Source organism: Rhinolophus ferrumequinum, chromosome 23 (assembly GCF_004115265.2).
Source record: "Rhinolophus ferrumequinum isolate MPI-CBG mRhiFer1 chromosome 23, mRhiFer1_v1.p, whole genome shotgun sequence".
NCBI classification, from domain to species: Eukaryota; Metazoa; Chordata; class Mammalia; order Chiroptera; family Rhinolophidae; genus Rhinolophus; species Rhinolophus ferrumequinum.
This window is the reverse complement of record NC_046306.1, coordinates 38,835,947-38,851,034: the sequence shown is the minus strand read 5'-3', so window position 1 is coordinate 38,851,034 and position 15,088 is coordinate 38,835,947. Positions and strand designations below refer to the sequence as shown.

At 45.1% G+C, this 15,088-nt stretch overlaps 1 protein-coding gene across 1 annotated transcript in view; it reads right to left on the bottom strand.

Annotated features, from left to right (window-relative positions):
• The window catches only part of DTD1 (D-aminoacyl-tRNA deacylase 1), a 205,426-nt gene that overhangs the window by 155,459 nt on the left and 34,879 nt on the right, over positions 1 to 15,088 (bottom strand). The window contains exon 4 of the mRNA XM_033095499.1: positions 5,280 to 5,386. Within this exon, the coding sequence (XP_032951390.1) occupies positions 5,280 to 5,386 (107 nt within the window). The remainder of the gene's footprint in view (positions 1 to 5,279; positions 5,387 to 15,088) is intronic.

Here is a 15,088-nt window from a genome sequence, read left to right as displayed (position 1 = left end):
AAGACAAGTGTACAGACAAAATTATAGGTGAAGTGATGCTGATATTCAGCGAAGCACGAAAGCCCTAGCACCATTTTTCACTGGTCAATTTATCCCAGTGATTTTTGTCAATATCCATGTGAGCTAATTCAAAGAAGTGTATTTAAAAGTTATTTTTTCAGCTCCTTCCAGAATTTCAATTTAGTAAGGCTTTCAATTCCACTAAATAAATGAGGATATAAATAATTAATGGCAACACTATAAACTCGGTAAGCCCCGGACCCCAGGGAAGAGCCCCTTGATTGCAAAACGCCTCTCTTCATCAGGAAACACCTCCCCCCACTGCACCCCCCGCAGCTCCTCTCACACATGTGCAACCCCATCCATTTGAGACCCAGAAAATACCCCTGACACACACTAAATAAGGGTAACGTATTTAAGATTAAAACAAAAGCAAGAATAAGTTTCTACATCAGGAATGGCTGACTAAAATACTGAAATCTCCCACTATCCAGCCACCCACAGAACTCACACTCTAGCAATCTTTTCTCAGTAATAATCAGGATGTTCCTACCAGAACTGTGTTCTTCCACAAAAATGCAACAGGGAGAATAGCTTCTGTCTGGTGGTTCTGCTTCTACTTCTATGCCCTGTTCCCTTTAAAAGTACATCGTTCAGAGCAAGAAGGTAATCGCTCTTCTAATTTCTTCTCACTGTCAGAGCACATCAGGGGACCCAACAACAGCCTATGAAGGCACTAGGTGTGGTACTGGTGCAGCCATGGGGAGACGTACAGGGGGGCAGTGGCCCGCTCTGAAAACAGGCAGAGGTCTGGTTAAGGCAGACAAACACCTAGTTACCTTTACCAGTCTTCATCAACAGCAGCAGCAGCACCCAGAAATAGAGCTCTGGGACTCTTACAAATAAGAATCCACCCTATTGGCAGTACAAGCTTGGAAACAGCAACTGAGAATGCCTCCTCCCCTCTGCATCCTTAAAGGTCACCTAAAACCTCCAGTCCCCTGGGAGGCCTGTCCAGCTCAGCGGCGAGAGCAGTGGCATCAGCCTTCCAAGAACTCAGGACGTTCACAGACAGCACAGTTCATAAGCCCATGACATATGATTCCAAAACCAACTATACACCTGGACACACCTCTCAGGATGGGCACAGCAGTGGACAAGACTCAGGAAGTTTGAGTTTTAGGAGTTTGAGTTTTAGGACACATGATGAACAGGAAAACGAGCAGATAGCAGATGGTGCTAACTGCTGTGAAATAAATCATCAGAGCAACGTGACAGGGAAGCCGGTGGGGCTTGCTTGGGATCCAGGGGGTCAGAGGATCTCCTCTGAGGAGGAGATACTGACAGTGAGACCAGAGCCTAGAGGAAGGAAAGCCCTCAACCTGTTCTCAGAACAGAGAGGAGGCAAGAGTAGGTAAAGTGCAGGGACCGAGGGACAGATGGTTGTAGGGCTGCACAGACAGCCACAAAAGCCTGACCATTCAGACCATGTAAATGACAGGAGGGTACTTAAGAGTGTAACCTAAATGCATTTGGAAAGCATTGATGGGTTCTGAGGAAGAGCATGAAATGATGGCCTTGTGATGTGCCCTAAATTGTCATATACTGTCCTTTACCTCTTTCACTGTTAAACCTTCCAGGTTTATGTTGCCCTAAATCTGTCCCTGGGAGCAGGGACCATGTCACAGGACTTCTCTCTCCTCCTCACAGTGCCCAGCACACTTTGTATACTAAAAAGACACTTGCGGCATAAACACAGACACACACACACACACACCCACACACACACACACACACAGTTCATTTGTTCAAACGGTTTAAAGAACCTACATTTAAAAACTTTCCAAAAGAATCATTCTTCTGTAACATATGCAGTTTCCACCACTATAGTAGTGAAGGGAAAATAAAACACTTAGAATCAAAAGCTCAGTTGATAGAAATACATGTTTACCTACCAGTAAAAAGAATTTGGCTGCAGTGTTCCTACCAACACAAAAACAAACAAATTAGCCATTTGCCCTTTGAGAACCCCTTCTTACTGAGAATGGAAAGGCAGAGACAGGCCACAGGTAAGGCCAGCAGCCACCATCACAGGGGCCCTTCCACACCTACTCGTTGCCATCTACTGGACAACTGAAAGACAGAGATCTGCGGAGTTTTCTAGGGTCTGAGACTTCTGGTGTCAATTAACTGGTACAAATAAGTGAAACTGACACAGGACAGTTCATGCATTTGAGGAGAAAGCTCATAAAAGATTCAGAAATAACTAAAATAAAAGACTTTCTTATCCTAATAAGTTAGCGTGGCTCACTAGAGGTTAAAAAATTGTGCCTATTTGTTTTTATGTTTTAAAGAAGAAAAGAAGAGGTACTAGTTAAAAGAAGAATGAAGACAGTGTAGATGCCTGACCCCTGCGCTGTACACCTGAAGCTGAAACTGAATGATAATGAATGTCAACTATAATTTAATATATATATAGTCACAGGATGTGGAGTACAGCATAAGGAATAGAGTCAGTGGAACTGTGACAGCTATATACAATGTCAGAGGGGTAGTAAATTGGGGGAGGGGTGTTATCACTTTGTTAGGGGTGTAAGTGTCTAACTATTACACTGTTTTGTACACCTGAAACTAATAACAAAAAAAAAAGAAGAATGAAGATCCTAAAGACATGATGTATTATTCTACCACTTCCAGAAAAATATTTAGAATGAAAATAACCTGACTAAAACTTTTCTCTAAATACAGTTCAAGTAGAATAATAAATCAAAAACTACTGAATAATGAATAAATAAAACCAGAGGGAGCAGCCAGAGGCAAGAGGAAAACCGGGAGAGAACAGTGTCCTGGAAAACAAGGTTCAAGACAGTTTCCAGAGGCGAGGGGGCAACTGTGGCAAGAGCTGCTGAGTGGTCAAGTCAGGTGGGCCTCAGGCCACAGGCATGAAGTAAAGCCACATGGAGGTCTCTGGGGACCTCAGTGAGAGTCTCTGCAAATGAGACCAGTACACTGAGGAGACAGCAAATGGATAAAACAGAGGCATTTCTCAACTGGAGATCCTTGGGAATATTTGAAAGCCAAAGGGAATAAGATGGATGAGTGAAAGAGACAAGAGGACAAAGGGCTTAGTGGAGGCTGCTGGGAAGGTAGAAAGGGAGGGAGGATAGGGAGGGCGGCAAGAGCAGGGAGGGTGAGGAGGGCTCCACAACCAGGTCAATCTGGCTCCATAGGCTCACAGTCTGTGCGGTCACAGAAGGGCCCCACCCTTCGTTTAATGCTTTGCTGTCACTATCTTGAAAAATCTAAAAATTTTTGAAAAAGGGGCCCCTATCACTTTTTTTTTTAACATTTTTTTATTAGTTTCAGGTGCACAAAACAATGTTAATAGTTAGACATTTATCATTTCTATCCCTCACACAGTGACAACCCCCCTCTCCCCGTCTACTACCCTCTGACATTGCACACAGCCATTACATTTCCATTGTCTCTATTCCTAATGCTGTACTCTATCACTTTCATTTTGCACGGCCCACAGCCGGTCCTGGCCAGGGGGAGGTGCTGTCCTCAGCACCAGGAATGGCAGCTCTGCTACTCCAGCAGGAAGAGGGGACAGAGAAGCAGGGTTAATGCCGTCCAACGGCTCCTTTCTCTGTGAAGCAGAATAAGAGTTATGTGCTATGAACAAGCCAGAGGACAGACAAGGGGAGAGAGGTTAAAACTTCACATAGGATGGAGGAATCTGGTAGATTCCACCTTAACTAAGTGTTCAAGGTTAATATTGCCTGTAGTAAGGCAATTCAGTACCATGTACCTTCTCATATGATGCACTACAAAGGGCACAAGATCACTTTTGTGCTATTTGCTATTCCTGTCAAAATGCAGAAATTCAATGTAATTATAGGAAATTCAAGCTAAGGAACATGCTACAAAACAGCAGACCAGTGCACTTGAAATGTGTCAACGTCATAAAAGAAAAGGAAAGACAGAGGAACCATCACAAATTGGAGAAGTCTAACTAGATGAAATGGGGGTTCTCCTGAAGCAGAAAAAGGACATTAGGGGAAAAACTAGCCAAATTTAAATAAGGTCTGTCATGTAGTTAACAGTACTGTATCAATATCAATTTGAATCTTTTGAACTGTCAGTGTACTATGATTATGAAAGTCAGTAAAATTTGGGGAAGTTGGATAAAGACTGTACGGAAACTCTGACTCTTTTTTCAACTTTTCCATAAGTCTCAAATTATTCTAATACATAAAAAGTTTCAATTTTCATGTGGATCTTTTATTTGTGATTTCTTTAATGTTATCAGTAATTCTAGGAATCTCATTACCACCTTTGAAGTCTAACACTACTGCATCAGGCATATTCCTGTTTTTCTATCAATCCAAAGAATCAGCAACAAAAAAGGAAGGTTATGTTTCCTGTAAAAATGATGACTTTGAACAGGACATACAGTCTTACGTTTACATAATGCTTCCCCACACCCATTGCATTAATCCACTTCACAGCATCCTAGCAAGGAAGGAGAGAGGAAAGTGGGGAGGGAGGAAAAGAGAGAGGTAGGGAGGAAAGGAGGGGAAAGGGAGGGAGGGAGGGAGGAACAGGAACGGCCCTTCAGTTCTCATTCATCTGCCTGCCCCGTTCCAGGTGTCTCCAAGGCTATTAAGTGGGTGCATTAATTAAAGCCTTTAGAAATGTTAAGTATCCATGAGAACCACACAGGTTAAAAGGGCTATCACTGATTTCCTTTCTCTATTTTAATTAAAATTTTTTCTGAAAGCTTACAGAGTTGGCAGCAAATCCAGGTCAGACATTGCTTTAGAAAAATTAGGTTTTACAAAGAACATCGGGTGACACATCTACTTACACCTCATATAAAACCCACTCCAGGTAACTATTCCGAATGAGTGAACCGGCCATTCCAGGACCAAGGAAAGTTGTGCCGCTACTCTGCTGCCACCCGGTGGCGGGTGGGCGCCAAGGCACCCCACCAGGGAGCCAGAGCCCAGAGGAAGAACTGAGCTCTGCAAAAGGCATCTTTTCTGGAATCAAAGTCAGGAGGAGACCAGGGAGAAGTGCTGTCCCCGCCTGGCACAGCACTAAGGAGATAAAGTGTAAATACATGCATTCTTGAGAAAACATGTATTAAAATAAATACTAAGTTACTGCAAAGAAGTGTTTTTGTCCATCTTATGCTGAGAATTGCTCCAAGGGTCTAAATCAAAGCCAGAGATGTTATAGGCACCCAGGGAACAAACCCCCGATTCCAGGCTTACCTGCTTTGGGTCAGAAGTAGCGGCGCCAGGACCTGGGGATTCCAGTTCTATGGTCACAGGCCCATCGTTCTGAATTTGGACTTGCATGTAGGCACCAAACTTGCCATCTGAAAGAGCGATTCAAACAGTTACAAAAGATTGAGACCCCAGAATAGCTCATCTAAAAAGCACACCTAGATCAATGTGATCAGGAACCTGGAGAGTAGGGCTGGCCCACCCCACCAGTAGTGAGGGAAACAACATTAAACAGCAGAGGTGCCGTCGCACACCCTACAGACTTGGTAAGAATGAAAAGATCTGCTAACACCAAGGGTGGGGAGAAATGTGGGTTAAGATGACTGTAAAATGGCAGGAGAGTAAACTGGCATAACGACTGGGGATTGCATTTTGGTGCTGTGCCCAGTCAAATTCAAGTTGAACAAACCCTACAACCTTGGAATTCCACTTTAGGGAGTCTACTCTAAAAACTCTTATACAGAAAGAAATACTCAAAGGTGTTCATTCTGGCAGTGTTTATGAAAGAAAAAAGTGGACACAATCTGACTGTCCCTCAGTGTGGAATGAATTCATAAACTTTACCTTAAGTCTTCAGTGGAATACTACTATATGGCAGCCACATCCATAAACATGTCAAATCTCAAAAACATAATGTGATCTTTAAAAAATAACTGTAACAAGGACACATCACAACATCATTCCTATATTTCTAAACACCCAAAACAAGGTATATTACTTATGACTATCTGTGTGCATGTGTGTGTGTGTGTATATCTCAAAAAAACAGAAGCAGGAAAGACAAATGCAAGCACAGGATAGCAGCAACATTTATACTGAAGAGAAGGCAGTGAGATTTGAGAGAGAGACCTAAAGTACCAGGTGTGATCAAACAATACGAGGTGTGATCAAACAATACGGTGAATGTTTAAATAAAAGTTGTTACAGTAAAAGATACATTGTCATTAATCCCCCTCAAAATATTCCCCCTCGCTTCAAACACACTTATTCCACCGTTCTTGTCACTTTCTGAAGCAGTTCTGGAAGTCGTCTTTCATGAGTGTCTTTAGTTGTGCTGTAGTGGCTGCCGCCATGTCCTGAATCATTTTGACTTTGGGGAAGAGCCAGAAGTCACAGGCGCCAGATCCGGTGAATATGGTAGATGAGGACACACCGTAATGTTTTTATTGCACAGAAATTGCCTTATACCAGAAGCAATGTGTGACACAGGGCATTATCATGACAGAGGATGATTTATGGCACACTTTAAAACACACCTTCTCTCAACTGTAGCTCACACCTGACTGAGTGCACCGAACAAGCTGAAACTTATCACACACTGTTACTAAGGTTCAGTGCGCCACTTCCTGTACTGAAGATCCCTGCCTTTCAGTTAGATGGCACTTGGCAGCAGCATTCACCATATTTTATGATCACAATGGGAAAGCATCCGTGTCATATATCGCTTCTGATACAGTAATTTCTGTCAAATAAAAACATTACAGTGTGTCCTCATCCATCTTATTCACCAGATCTGGCACCATGTGACTTCTGGCTCTTCCCCAAAGTGACCACGAAAGGTAAACGCTGTGAATCGATTCAGGACATGGAGGCAGCCACAACAGCACAACCAAAGACACTCACAAAAGAGGACTTCCAGAACTGCTTCAGAACGATGTGATAAGTGTGTTCAAAGAGAGAAGTATTTTGAGGAGGATTAATGGCAATGTGTCTTTTACTGTAATAATTTTTTTTTTTTTTTTTAAGAAGGGCGCAGCTCAGTGGCCCATGCAGGCATCAAACCAGCAACCTCGGTGCTACCAGCACCACACTCTAACCAACTGAGCGAACTGGCCACCCTGTAATAATACTTTTTTTTATTTAAACATTCACTGTATTTTTTTATCACACCTCGTAAATGTGGCCAACTGGGTAGTTAGTACACAGGTATCTATAATATTTTCTGTATGCTTCATAGTTAAAAATTTGTATACAATTTAAATATAAAGGAAAAGGTTACATAGGAAGCTCCCCCAGAATAACCTCATAAACTGCCCTGTAAGTGACCCACAGTTCCACACAGTGTAAGGCAGGAGGGAGGTCCTGCTCCCTCACTGTAGCATCCAAAGGCCAGTCCACCTCCAGAAGGCACTGCACTGCAGAGAACTGAGAAGATACCTCACTCCTCACAGGAGGGACTGCCCAGAGCTGGGGGCCGCTCATCTCTGCCTGCCCCACATTCCCTCCTCATCCTGTCCCCAGGAATGCATTGTCAAACTGGCCACAGGCTGCCCCAGAAAAGAGCACCTCCGTGTGTCCTATTCCCAACTGTGTTTTAGCACCCAAACCTACTCAATTGTGTCTGACCAATCCCCAAAGTTTGAATTACATTTATAAAGAAAGCCAAGAATATGCTTTGAGAGATGATGCCAAGGAATAATCAGAACATCAACTCCATCCATCCAAGGAACTCTCTTAGGTGCTGGGCCTAAACACTGCTGATGACACACATGGACACTTACACAAGGCAAAACACCAGCTCTGATAAATGCAAAATTAAGAAAAGAGTTGGGTCCATAGAGTTAAATTAGTGTGAGTCCTCAGAAACCAAGAACCCTCAGAACTCTTCTGCCCCTACCCACCATTATTAAGGAATAAAGACAGTGTATGAGATCCAGCCCACTTGTGAAAATCACTCGCCACTTTTCACTCATAGCAACTGTGCTAGCAGGCACAGTGCTAGAAACCAAAGACCCAGCTCAAAGGCAGACAGCCTGACACTAATGAACCCCATGGTCTAGTGTGGGGGACAAACGGTCACATGGTGGTAATGATGCAGCACTGTAAGCTCATGAGAGATTCTGGCCCTGTGAGACCAGAGAAGGGTCAGAGTCCCTTCCTTGGGGAATGGGGCGGGAATCAGAAAGGCTTCTCAGGTGAAGGGTCCAAAGGGTTCAAGACTTGAAGGGGAACCAAGACTCAGGCTGGAAGAGAGAACAGGCCTAGCCCCTAACTAGCTCTGAGGCCTTGGGCCAGTTTCTTAACCTCCCAATGGCTGTTTCTCACCTGCATCACAGGGATTCTAACAAGACGACCTACTTACTCATAGTGAAAGTTCAACGAGACTGTATGTGAAAGTGCTTGGGACAGTGGGTGGCACACGGTGTGTGCAAAATCAGTGTTTGCCCTGTTTATTATGAAAAGTCATGTTCAAGTGGCTCCGTACAACCAGAGTGACACTTCCCAAACTGTGTTCTGCCAGGTGTTCCTTGAATAAAGAACGCCACAGTCACACACTTCTGAAAACCACGCTGATCTGAACTCTTCCTTCTAGAATCACGATGCACTAAGCAGCATATCACAGGCTCTCACAACACTCGTAAGTAGAGAAACCTATTTAGTGTCTTTGCTCTGTTGGTCCCAAACTCTGCCCTTAAGGGCACGGAGGCTTATGTCACACAGAACTTCCTTTATAATGTGAATGACCCTCCGGGAGATGCTGAGGAAGAGAAAATCAGTAAATGGACACGAGCTCAGGGCGGACCAGCCTGGAGCCTCGAGTGGTTCTGTTCTCAGGTCCTGGGGCCCCTCAGACACCAGACCTGCCACAACATGAGATGACCTCCGTGAGCCTCTGCTCCCACCACAACAACCACACAGTTTCCACCTCTGATTCTTCCGCACCTAGTATGACTCCTGCCAACAATCCTTCACCTCATGGAGAGCCTTAGCAAAATAGGCACACCAACTGTTGGTTTCTTCAGAGCACAGACAGTAGTGTTGAAAACTGTATTAAAAGTACCCAAGCTGTTCACCATTTTTATAGGCAAGATTAATCTACTTCCTACCGAGTAGCTAAATATGCTCAAATAATGGTGACTTTCCGGTGACCTCCTATCAGGTTAAAATGGCTGTTCAAATCTACGGAGCTTTTGTTTTATCCATGTCAGAGGAACTACAAAGCCATCAGCTGGGAAGGAAATCACGTGTTTAATTGCGTGCTAAAATCATGACTACAATTAGTAGCAACTTTCAGCTGCTGCACTCCTCAGGGATGCTGCAGGCAGATTCAGGAGGAAACAAATTATTTCCGACCTTGAATTCCTGTTGCCAAGATCTATGACATATGCTTCACCATGTTTATCGTTCCAAAGCAAGAAATTTATTTTCTTTTCCTGTTTCTCTTCAGTTAAGAACAGAACTATTATCTGAATCTCCATTTGTACAGACAATAAATCCAAAGACAGGTTTTAAGAGGTCTTAAAATGGTAAAACTTTTTCAGTCCAGATCAAAGAGTAAAGACCCCAAGAAAAACTATATTGGCGGGGAAACTAAAAACATTTTTTAAAAACAATCAAAAAAATGTAATATTTTATCAACATTTGTCCAGGGATGATAATGTTACTGGTATCTATATTAAAACTTTACTATAATTTATAAATTCTAAAAATAACAATAATAATAATCTTAAAAGACAAAAACATATCTATAAAACTACATCTGTGCTCCAATGGTGATATAATCAAGTTGTTCTTATAAATATAAGCCCTGGGGTTCTCTCCAGAGCTGGAGAAGCACGTTTCCGACAGTTTGTGCCACATTTTCAGCAGGAAAACCCCACTGGAGCCAAACCTGCTGTGATGTGGCCTACAGCACAGCTGTCTGAGTCTCTGACCCCAAGTCAAGGCACCCCTTTCACCTGTGTAGGCTGACGTCCTAGTCCCTTTGAACAATGCTTAACTGACTGAGACCACCCTCAAGAAGCCCTCTCTATGCCCATGTGGATCTGGGATGATAACAGGACAGTCGTCCCAGGAGGTCACATGCATGAAGGTGCACCTGAGTTAGTAGGAAGGGAGCAGGAAATCTGATTGTCATTCCTACCACTGTCCACGGTGTGTGTGTGGGGGGGGGGGACAAAAAAAAAACCACACTTTAAAAATATGCTATTGAAGAAAAATGGGGAGAACAAAAGACCCAAGTTCTTGCTCTCCAGAGCTAGCCCTGCATGGGTGTGACCAGGCTGGGGCTTGGCCTATCTCTGGGGACCAGTACTGGAGATTGAGCCTCAGGCCAGCCCATCTGAGCACATCCAAAAGGCGGCTCCCTCGACCATCAAGATGGATCCTCACTGCCCAGGTGACCTCTTTATTCTACTTCTACCTATTCAGGGCCTGGGTAGACCGGGAAGAAGGTGTTCCTGATAGAGACCCAACACTTGGTGTACAGGCTGGGAACCAAGCAATTAAGGGAATCTGTGGTACTGGGGGGCTTAAAATAAACACATGGCGAGTCTAGGGCCATGCTGCTGGAGGAGTTTGGTCTAGATGCACAGGCCTGCATCACGCCTGGAGCCCGTGGGAGTGTGACTCTGGAGGGCCACAAGCGCAATGGTAGCTGTGTCCACAAGCGTGCAGCAGCCTCCATAAGGGCAGAGCGCTCCTTGGCCCCACCTCCCCAGAGGGCTCAGCTGATGCAGGGCACGGTCACTGGGGTAAGGAGTCCAATATAGCAGCCAACACAGCTCAGAGAGCCATCAGCAGAGAGAAGCAGCTCGAGTAATGGCATCTCCTAAGTGACATGGCTGGGAAATATCCTGTTGTCAGAAAAGGGGTACATTACAAGCCTTTAGCCTCTGACAGCTGAGTTTCTCAGAGAGTAAGGGCTAGGCCCAGGTGGGCAACATTAGAACCACTGTCCAATTCCATCCACATTCAGGGTCACGGAGGGAACTGGAATGGCGATCCCAAGACCCTTGTGGCTTCTCCCCAGGCTCAATGCCCCCTCATCCATGGTCTCTGCTTAGCTCTGCAGCAGTTCATTCCACTCGAGGGAAGACACCTCCTGTAGTCAGCAAACGTCTCAGGCCTGGGACTCCATGGCAACAGGCCCTAGGGGACGAGCCTTGTGGCCCAGGATAGAAGAGAGCCTACTCACAGGAGAGCTAGGGCACCTGTCACCAAATGGGGCCACCCAACTGTAAACTAAAGAGCTGAAAGCAAGTGCTGCCAGAGGAAATGGACATTAACATGGTAAATGTCAAGGCCCAAAAGTAACCTCTCACCGGGAGGTTAAATTCTCATCTGAGCTGAAGTTTTGAGGTCATGGGTTTGGTGTGGCCTTTCTTGCAATAATAGGGAGGCTCAAGGCAATGTTTTCTTTGACCATCACCTCTGCTCAGACATCTTGGGTTCTGCTGGTGTCCTTGCCATCATTCCGCCTGGGATAACTGCGTCAAAAGCTATCTGGTCTCCTCGTTGAAGCACAAGTGAGCATGTACAGGGACAATACAGTGTTTGAGGTCTCAAAAGGACCTACATGAACCCCGCTGTGAAACAGCTCAGACACAGCTGACTCCATCAGGCACGGACACCCCTTCACCAAGAGCAGCAGAATAAAAAAACAGGGAGGGCAGTTTCTGAACTCATGAGGCCATGAGATTTGACTTCAGACTTTAATTCCTTTGGACTTGAATATGATATAGAATTTAAACTTGACCTCTACTTTTCCCCTAGGACTGTGATAATAGGAGAGAGTTTGCATTTAAATTCAGTGCATCTCCATGTTGTTGGCATTTTATTATGAGTTTCTTACGTATTTTATTATTGAAGTATATTAATATCACTTAATCTCACTGCAGATCCTCTGGTGTGCTGGGCTCGATGTTGCTGGACACAGTTTGGAATACAGACTACGAAATAAGTCTTCACCTTGGGAGAAGACAGACCTTGGAGGTGCATCGACATCAGAGTTCTGACCCAGTTGAGGGTGTCTGGGGACAAAAGACTCAGCAGGAGCAAGTTCAAAGAATTAAAAGGTAGACTAGAAGGACTGAGCCTATAAACTGTGACCCTCCCCTGACAGGGGAGTCCCTACAGCCAAAGTGAGCCTCTGCTCTCCAGGGGTAGACACAGTCCTCAGAGTGACATGCAGCACCCCCATTTCTCTGTATATACATATACGAGGTCTGACAATTAAGTTCATGAACTCATCCTAGGAAAAGTGCTACATACCTCATTGCGGAATATCACTACGGTCACCTTCGAAGTACTCCCCTTGGGAAGCTATGCACCGACGCCAGCACCTAGTCCACCATTCAAAGCAATTTTGGAACTCTTTCTAAAATGGCCATCACAGCTGTCCTCGTATTACCCTTGATGTTCTGAATGTCATCAAAATATCTTCCTTTCAGTATTTCCTTTATGTTCGGGTAAAGAAAGAAGTCACTGGGGGGCAAATCATGTGAGGAGGGAGGGTGTTCCAACACAGTTATTTGTTTCCTGGCTAAAAACTCCCTCACAGACAGTGCTGTGTGAGCTGGTGCATTGTTGTGACGCAAGAGCCATGAATTGGTGAAAAGTTCAGGTCGTTTTCGTCTAACTTTTTCATGCAGCCTTTTCAGCACTTCCAAATAATAAAGTTGGTTAACTGTCCAGTTGGTACAAATGCATAATGAATAATCCCTCTGATATCAAAAAAGGTTAGCAACATTGTTTGACTCTTGATATGGAATGATGGAATTTTTTTGGCCGTGGACAATTACCTGACTTCCATTGTGCACTTTGATGCTTTATTTCAGGGTCGTATTGGTACACCCATGTTTCATCACCAGTGTTAACACAGTCCAAAACATCATCTTGCCTCTCCAAAAGGTCTTGGCAATCTGCGATTCTCTTTTGCTTTTGGTGAGATACTTTGGGACCATTTTTGCATACATCTTTCTCATGCCAAGATTTTCAGTTAAGATTTTCCTAACTGTTTCTCTATCGATGTTTACTTGGTCTGCGATGCTTCTCACAGTCATCTGACAATTTTGAGGCACAATTCAATGAAATTTTGTAATGTTTTCATCAGTTCTGCTCGTTACTGGCTGCCCTGACCTCTCTTCATTAGCGATGCGTTCTCTCCCATCAGTAAAACATTTAATTCGTTTGTACACTGCCATTTTCTTCATGGCATTAACCCCATAAACTTGGACTAATATGTCAATGAATTCACTTCCACTCTTGCTGCATTTAACGAGAAATTTAATGTTTGTTCGTTGCTCTAATTCAAGCTCAGATATTCTTGCGACAGCACACAAAAACACGCAACAATAATGAACACCACTCAGCAAGATACTGCCACACATCAACACTGAACACAGCTGTGAGACACTGATACACCAAGGTTATGAAACCTTACCGAGCTGTTTGTACAGTGCTGCCAATGTAAGCACATAGTGGCAAATTCGCGAACTTAATTGTCAGACCTCATATACAGTTAACTCTTAAACAACATAGGTTTTAATTGCGTGGGTCCACTTATACGTGGATTGTTTTTCAATAGTCTACAGTTGGCCCTCCATATCCCTTGGTTTTGCATCTGCAGCTTGAATCAACCATGGATGAAAACAGTATTTTCAAGCTTCCATTGGGAGTCTGCGGATGCAGAGGATCGACTGTATGGATTGTTCTACGTTATTTTATATAAGGGACTTAAATGTCCTCAGATTTTGATATCCGCAGGGATCCTGGAACCAATCCCCCTCTGATACCAAGAGACAACTCGGGAGTCAGAAGTTATAGGTGGATTTTTTACTGTGTCTCTAATCCTTGTGCTGTTCAAGGGTCGAGTGTATATAATTTTTCTTGTAATTATTATTGAGAAGACAGAGTAATCCTTAAAAGTCTCCCAAACTTTAAAGTATCTATGGAGGAAGTGGCTCACTAAGGCTTTTGTGTTGGGAACAGCCTGAGGGGGCCCAGGTGGAGGCAGGAGACCCACTAAGCGGCTATCATGACAATTCAGATGAGAGATGATGACAGCCTGGCAAGAGTGGGTGCGGCAGAAGTGGTGTGTAGTTGCTGGATTCTGTGTGTGTGCCAAAAGGAAGGCCAAAAGTAAGGATTTGTTGGTGGACCGGATGTGGGGGAAAGAGGAATAAAGCAAAACTCTGAAGTTTTGGAACTTAAATGCATTTATCAGAAAATAAACTAGGCTGTGCCGGGCACGCACGGGATCCCAGGGCGGAGCGGAGAGCGCGGGGACCAGGAGGTGGGCTCTTTCCCTGCGTCCCACGGCTGATTTCTCCCGCCGGGAGGGAAGCCAGAGGGCCCGGCCCTAGCGCAAAGAACTTAGCCTCCATACCTGGGCCCCTCCCCCGCCCCGCTCTTCCAATCCTACTCCGCCCTTCCAGAGACTTAAACCGGCCCCTGAACTGAGGAGTGGTGTCAGATTACAGAGGAGCCGTAGGGCTCAGGCTTTGGGAAGCCTGACGGGCAGCCCTGACCCAGGGAGACTGGGAAGTGTGTGTGATTTTGGCTGCGCTAGGAGAGAAGAGACTCCTCCACCCCCAGCCATCACCTTTTCTGGCCTGCGGGAAGAGGGCGACGCACGGCTGGGCTGGGAGAGTGAGGACCCCTCCATCCCCAGCCCCCACCCTTCCTGGCTTGCCTAGAGCGGGGTGGGTGCAGCTGCAGAGACACACCCGGAGATCAGCAGTGAGGCAGGCGCAGCTCTGGGCTTTCAGCAGATCAGAAATCTCCCGCCCGCACTCACACACACACACTGAAGAAGTGCCTTAAGTCTCAAGAGTACTGGTCACGGATCTGGTGGTGCCACTCTCAGTGTGCATATGTGCAGGCAAGGGCAGAAACTGCACTGACATTGTAAAAACTATCATCCAGACCCCTCAGACCCACGCATTTAAGTCTGCAGTCCCAAAGTCTCTCTGGGCACCAGGTGACCGGCTCTGCCTGCGCAATAAGCAAGGGGCTCTTTGGTACAGCAGAGGACAACCTGGACATTGCTTGGTGGGTTTAGGCCGAGACTG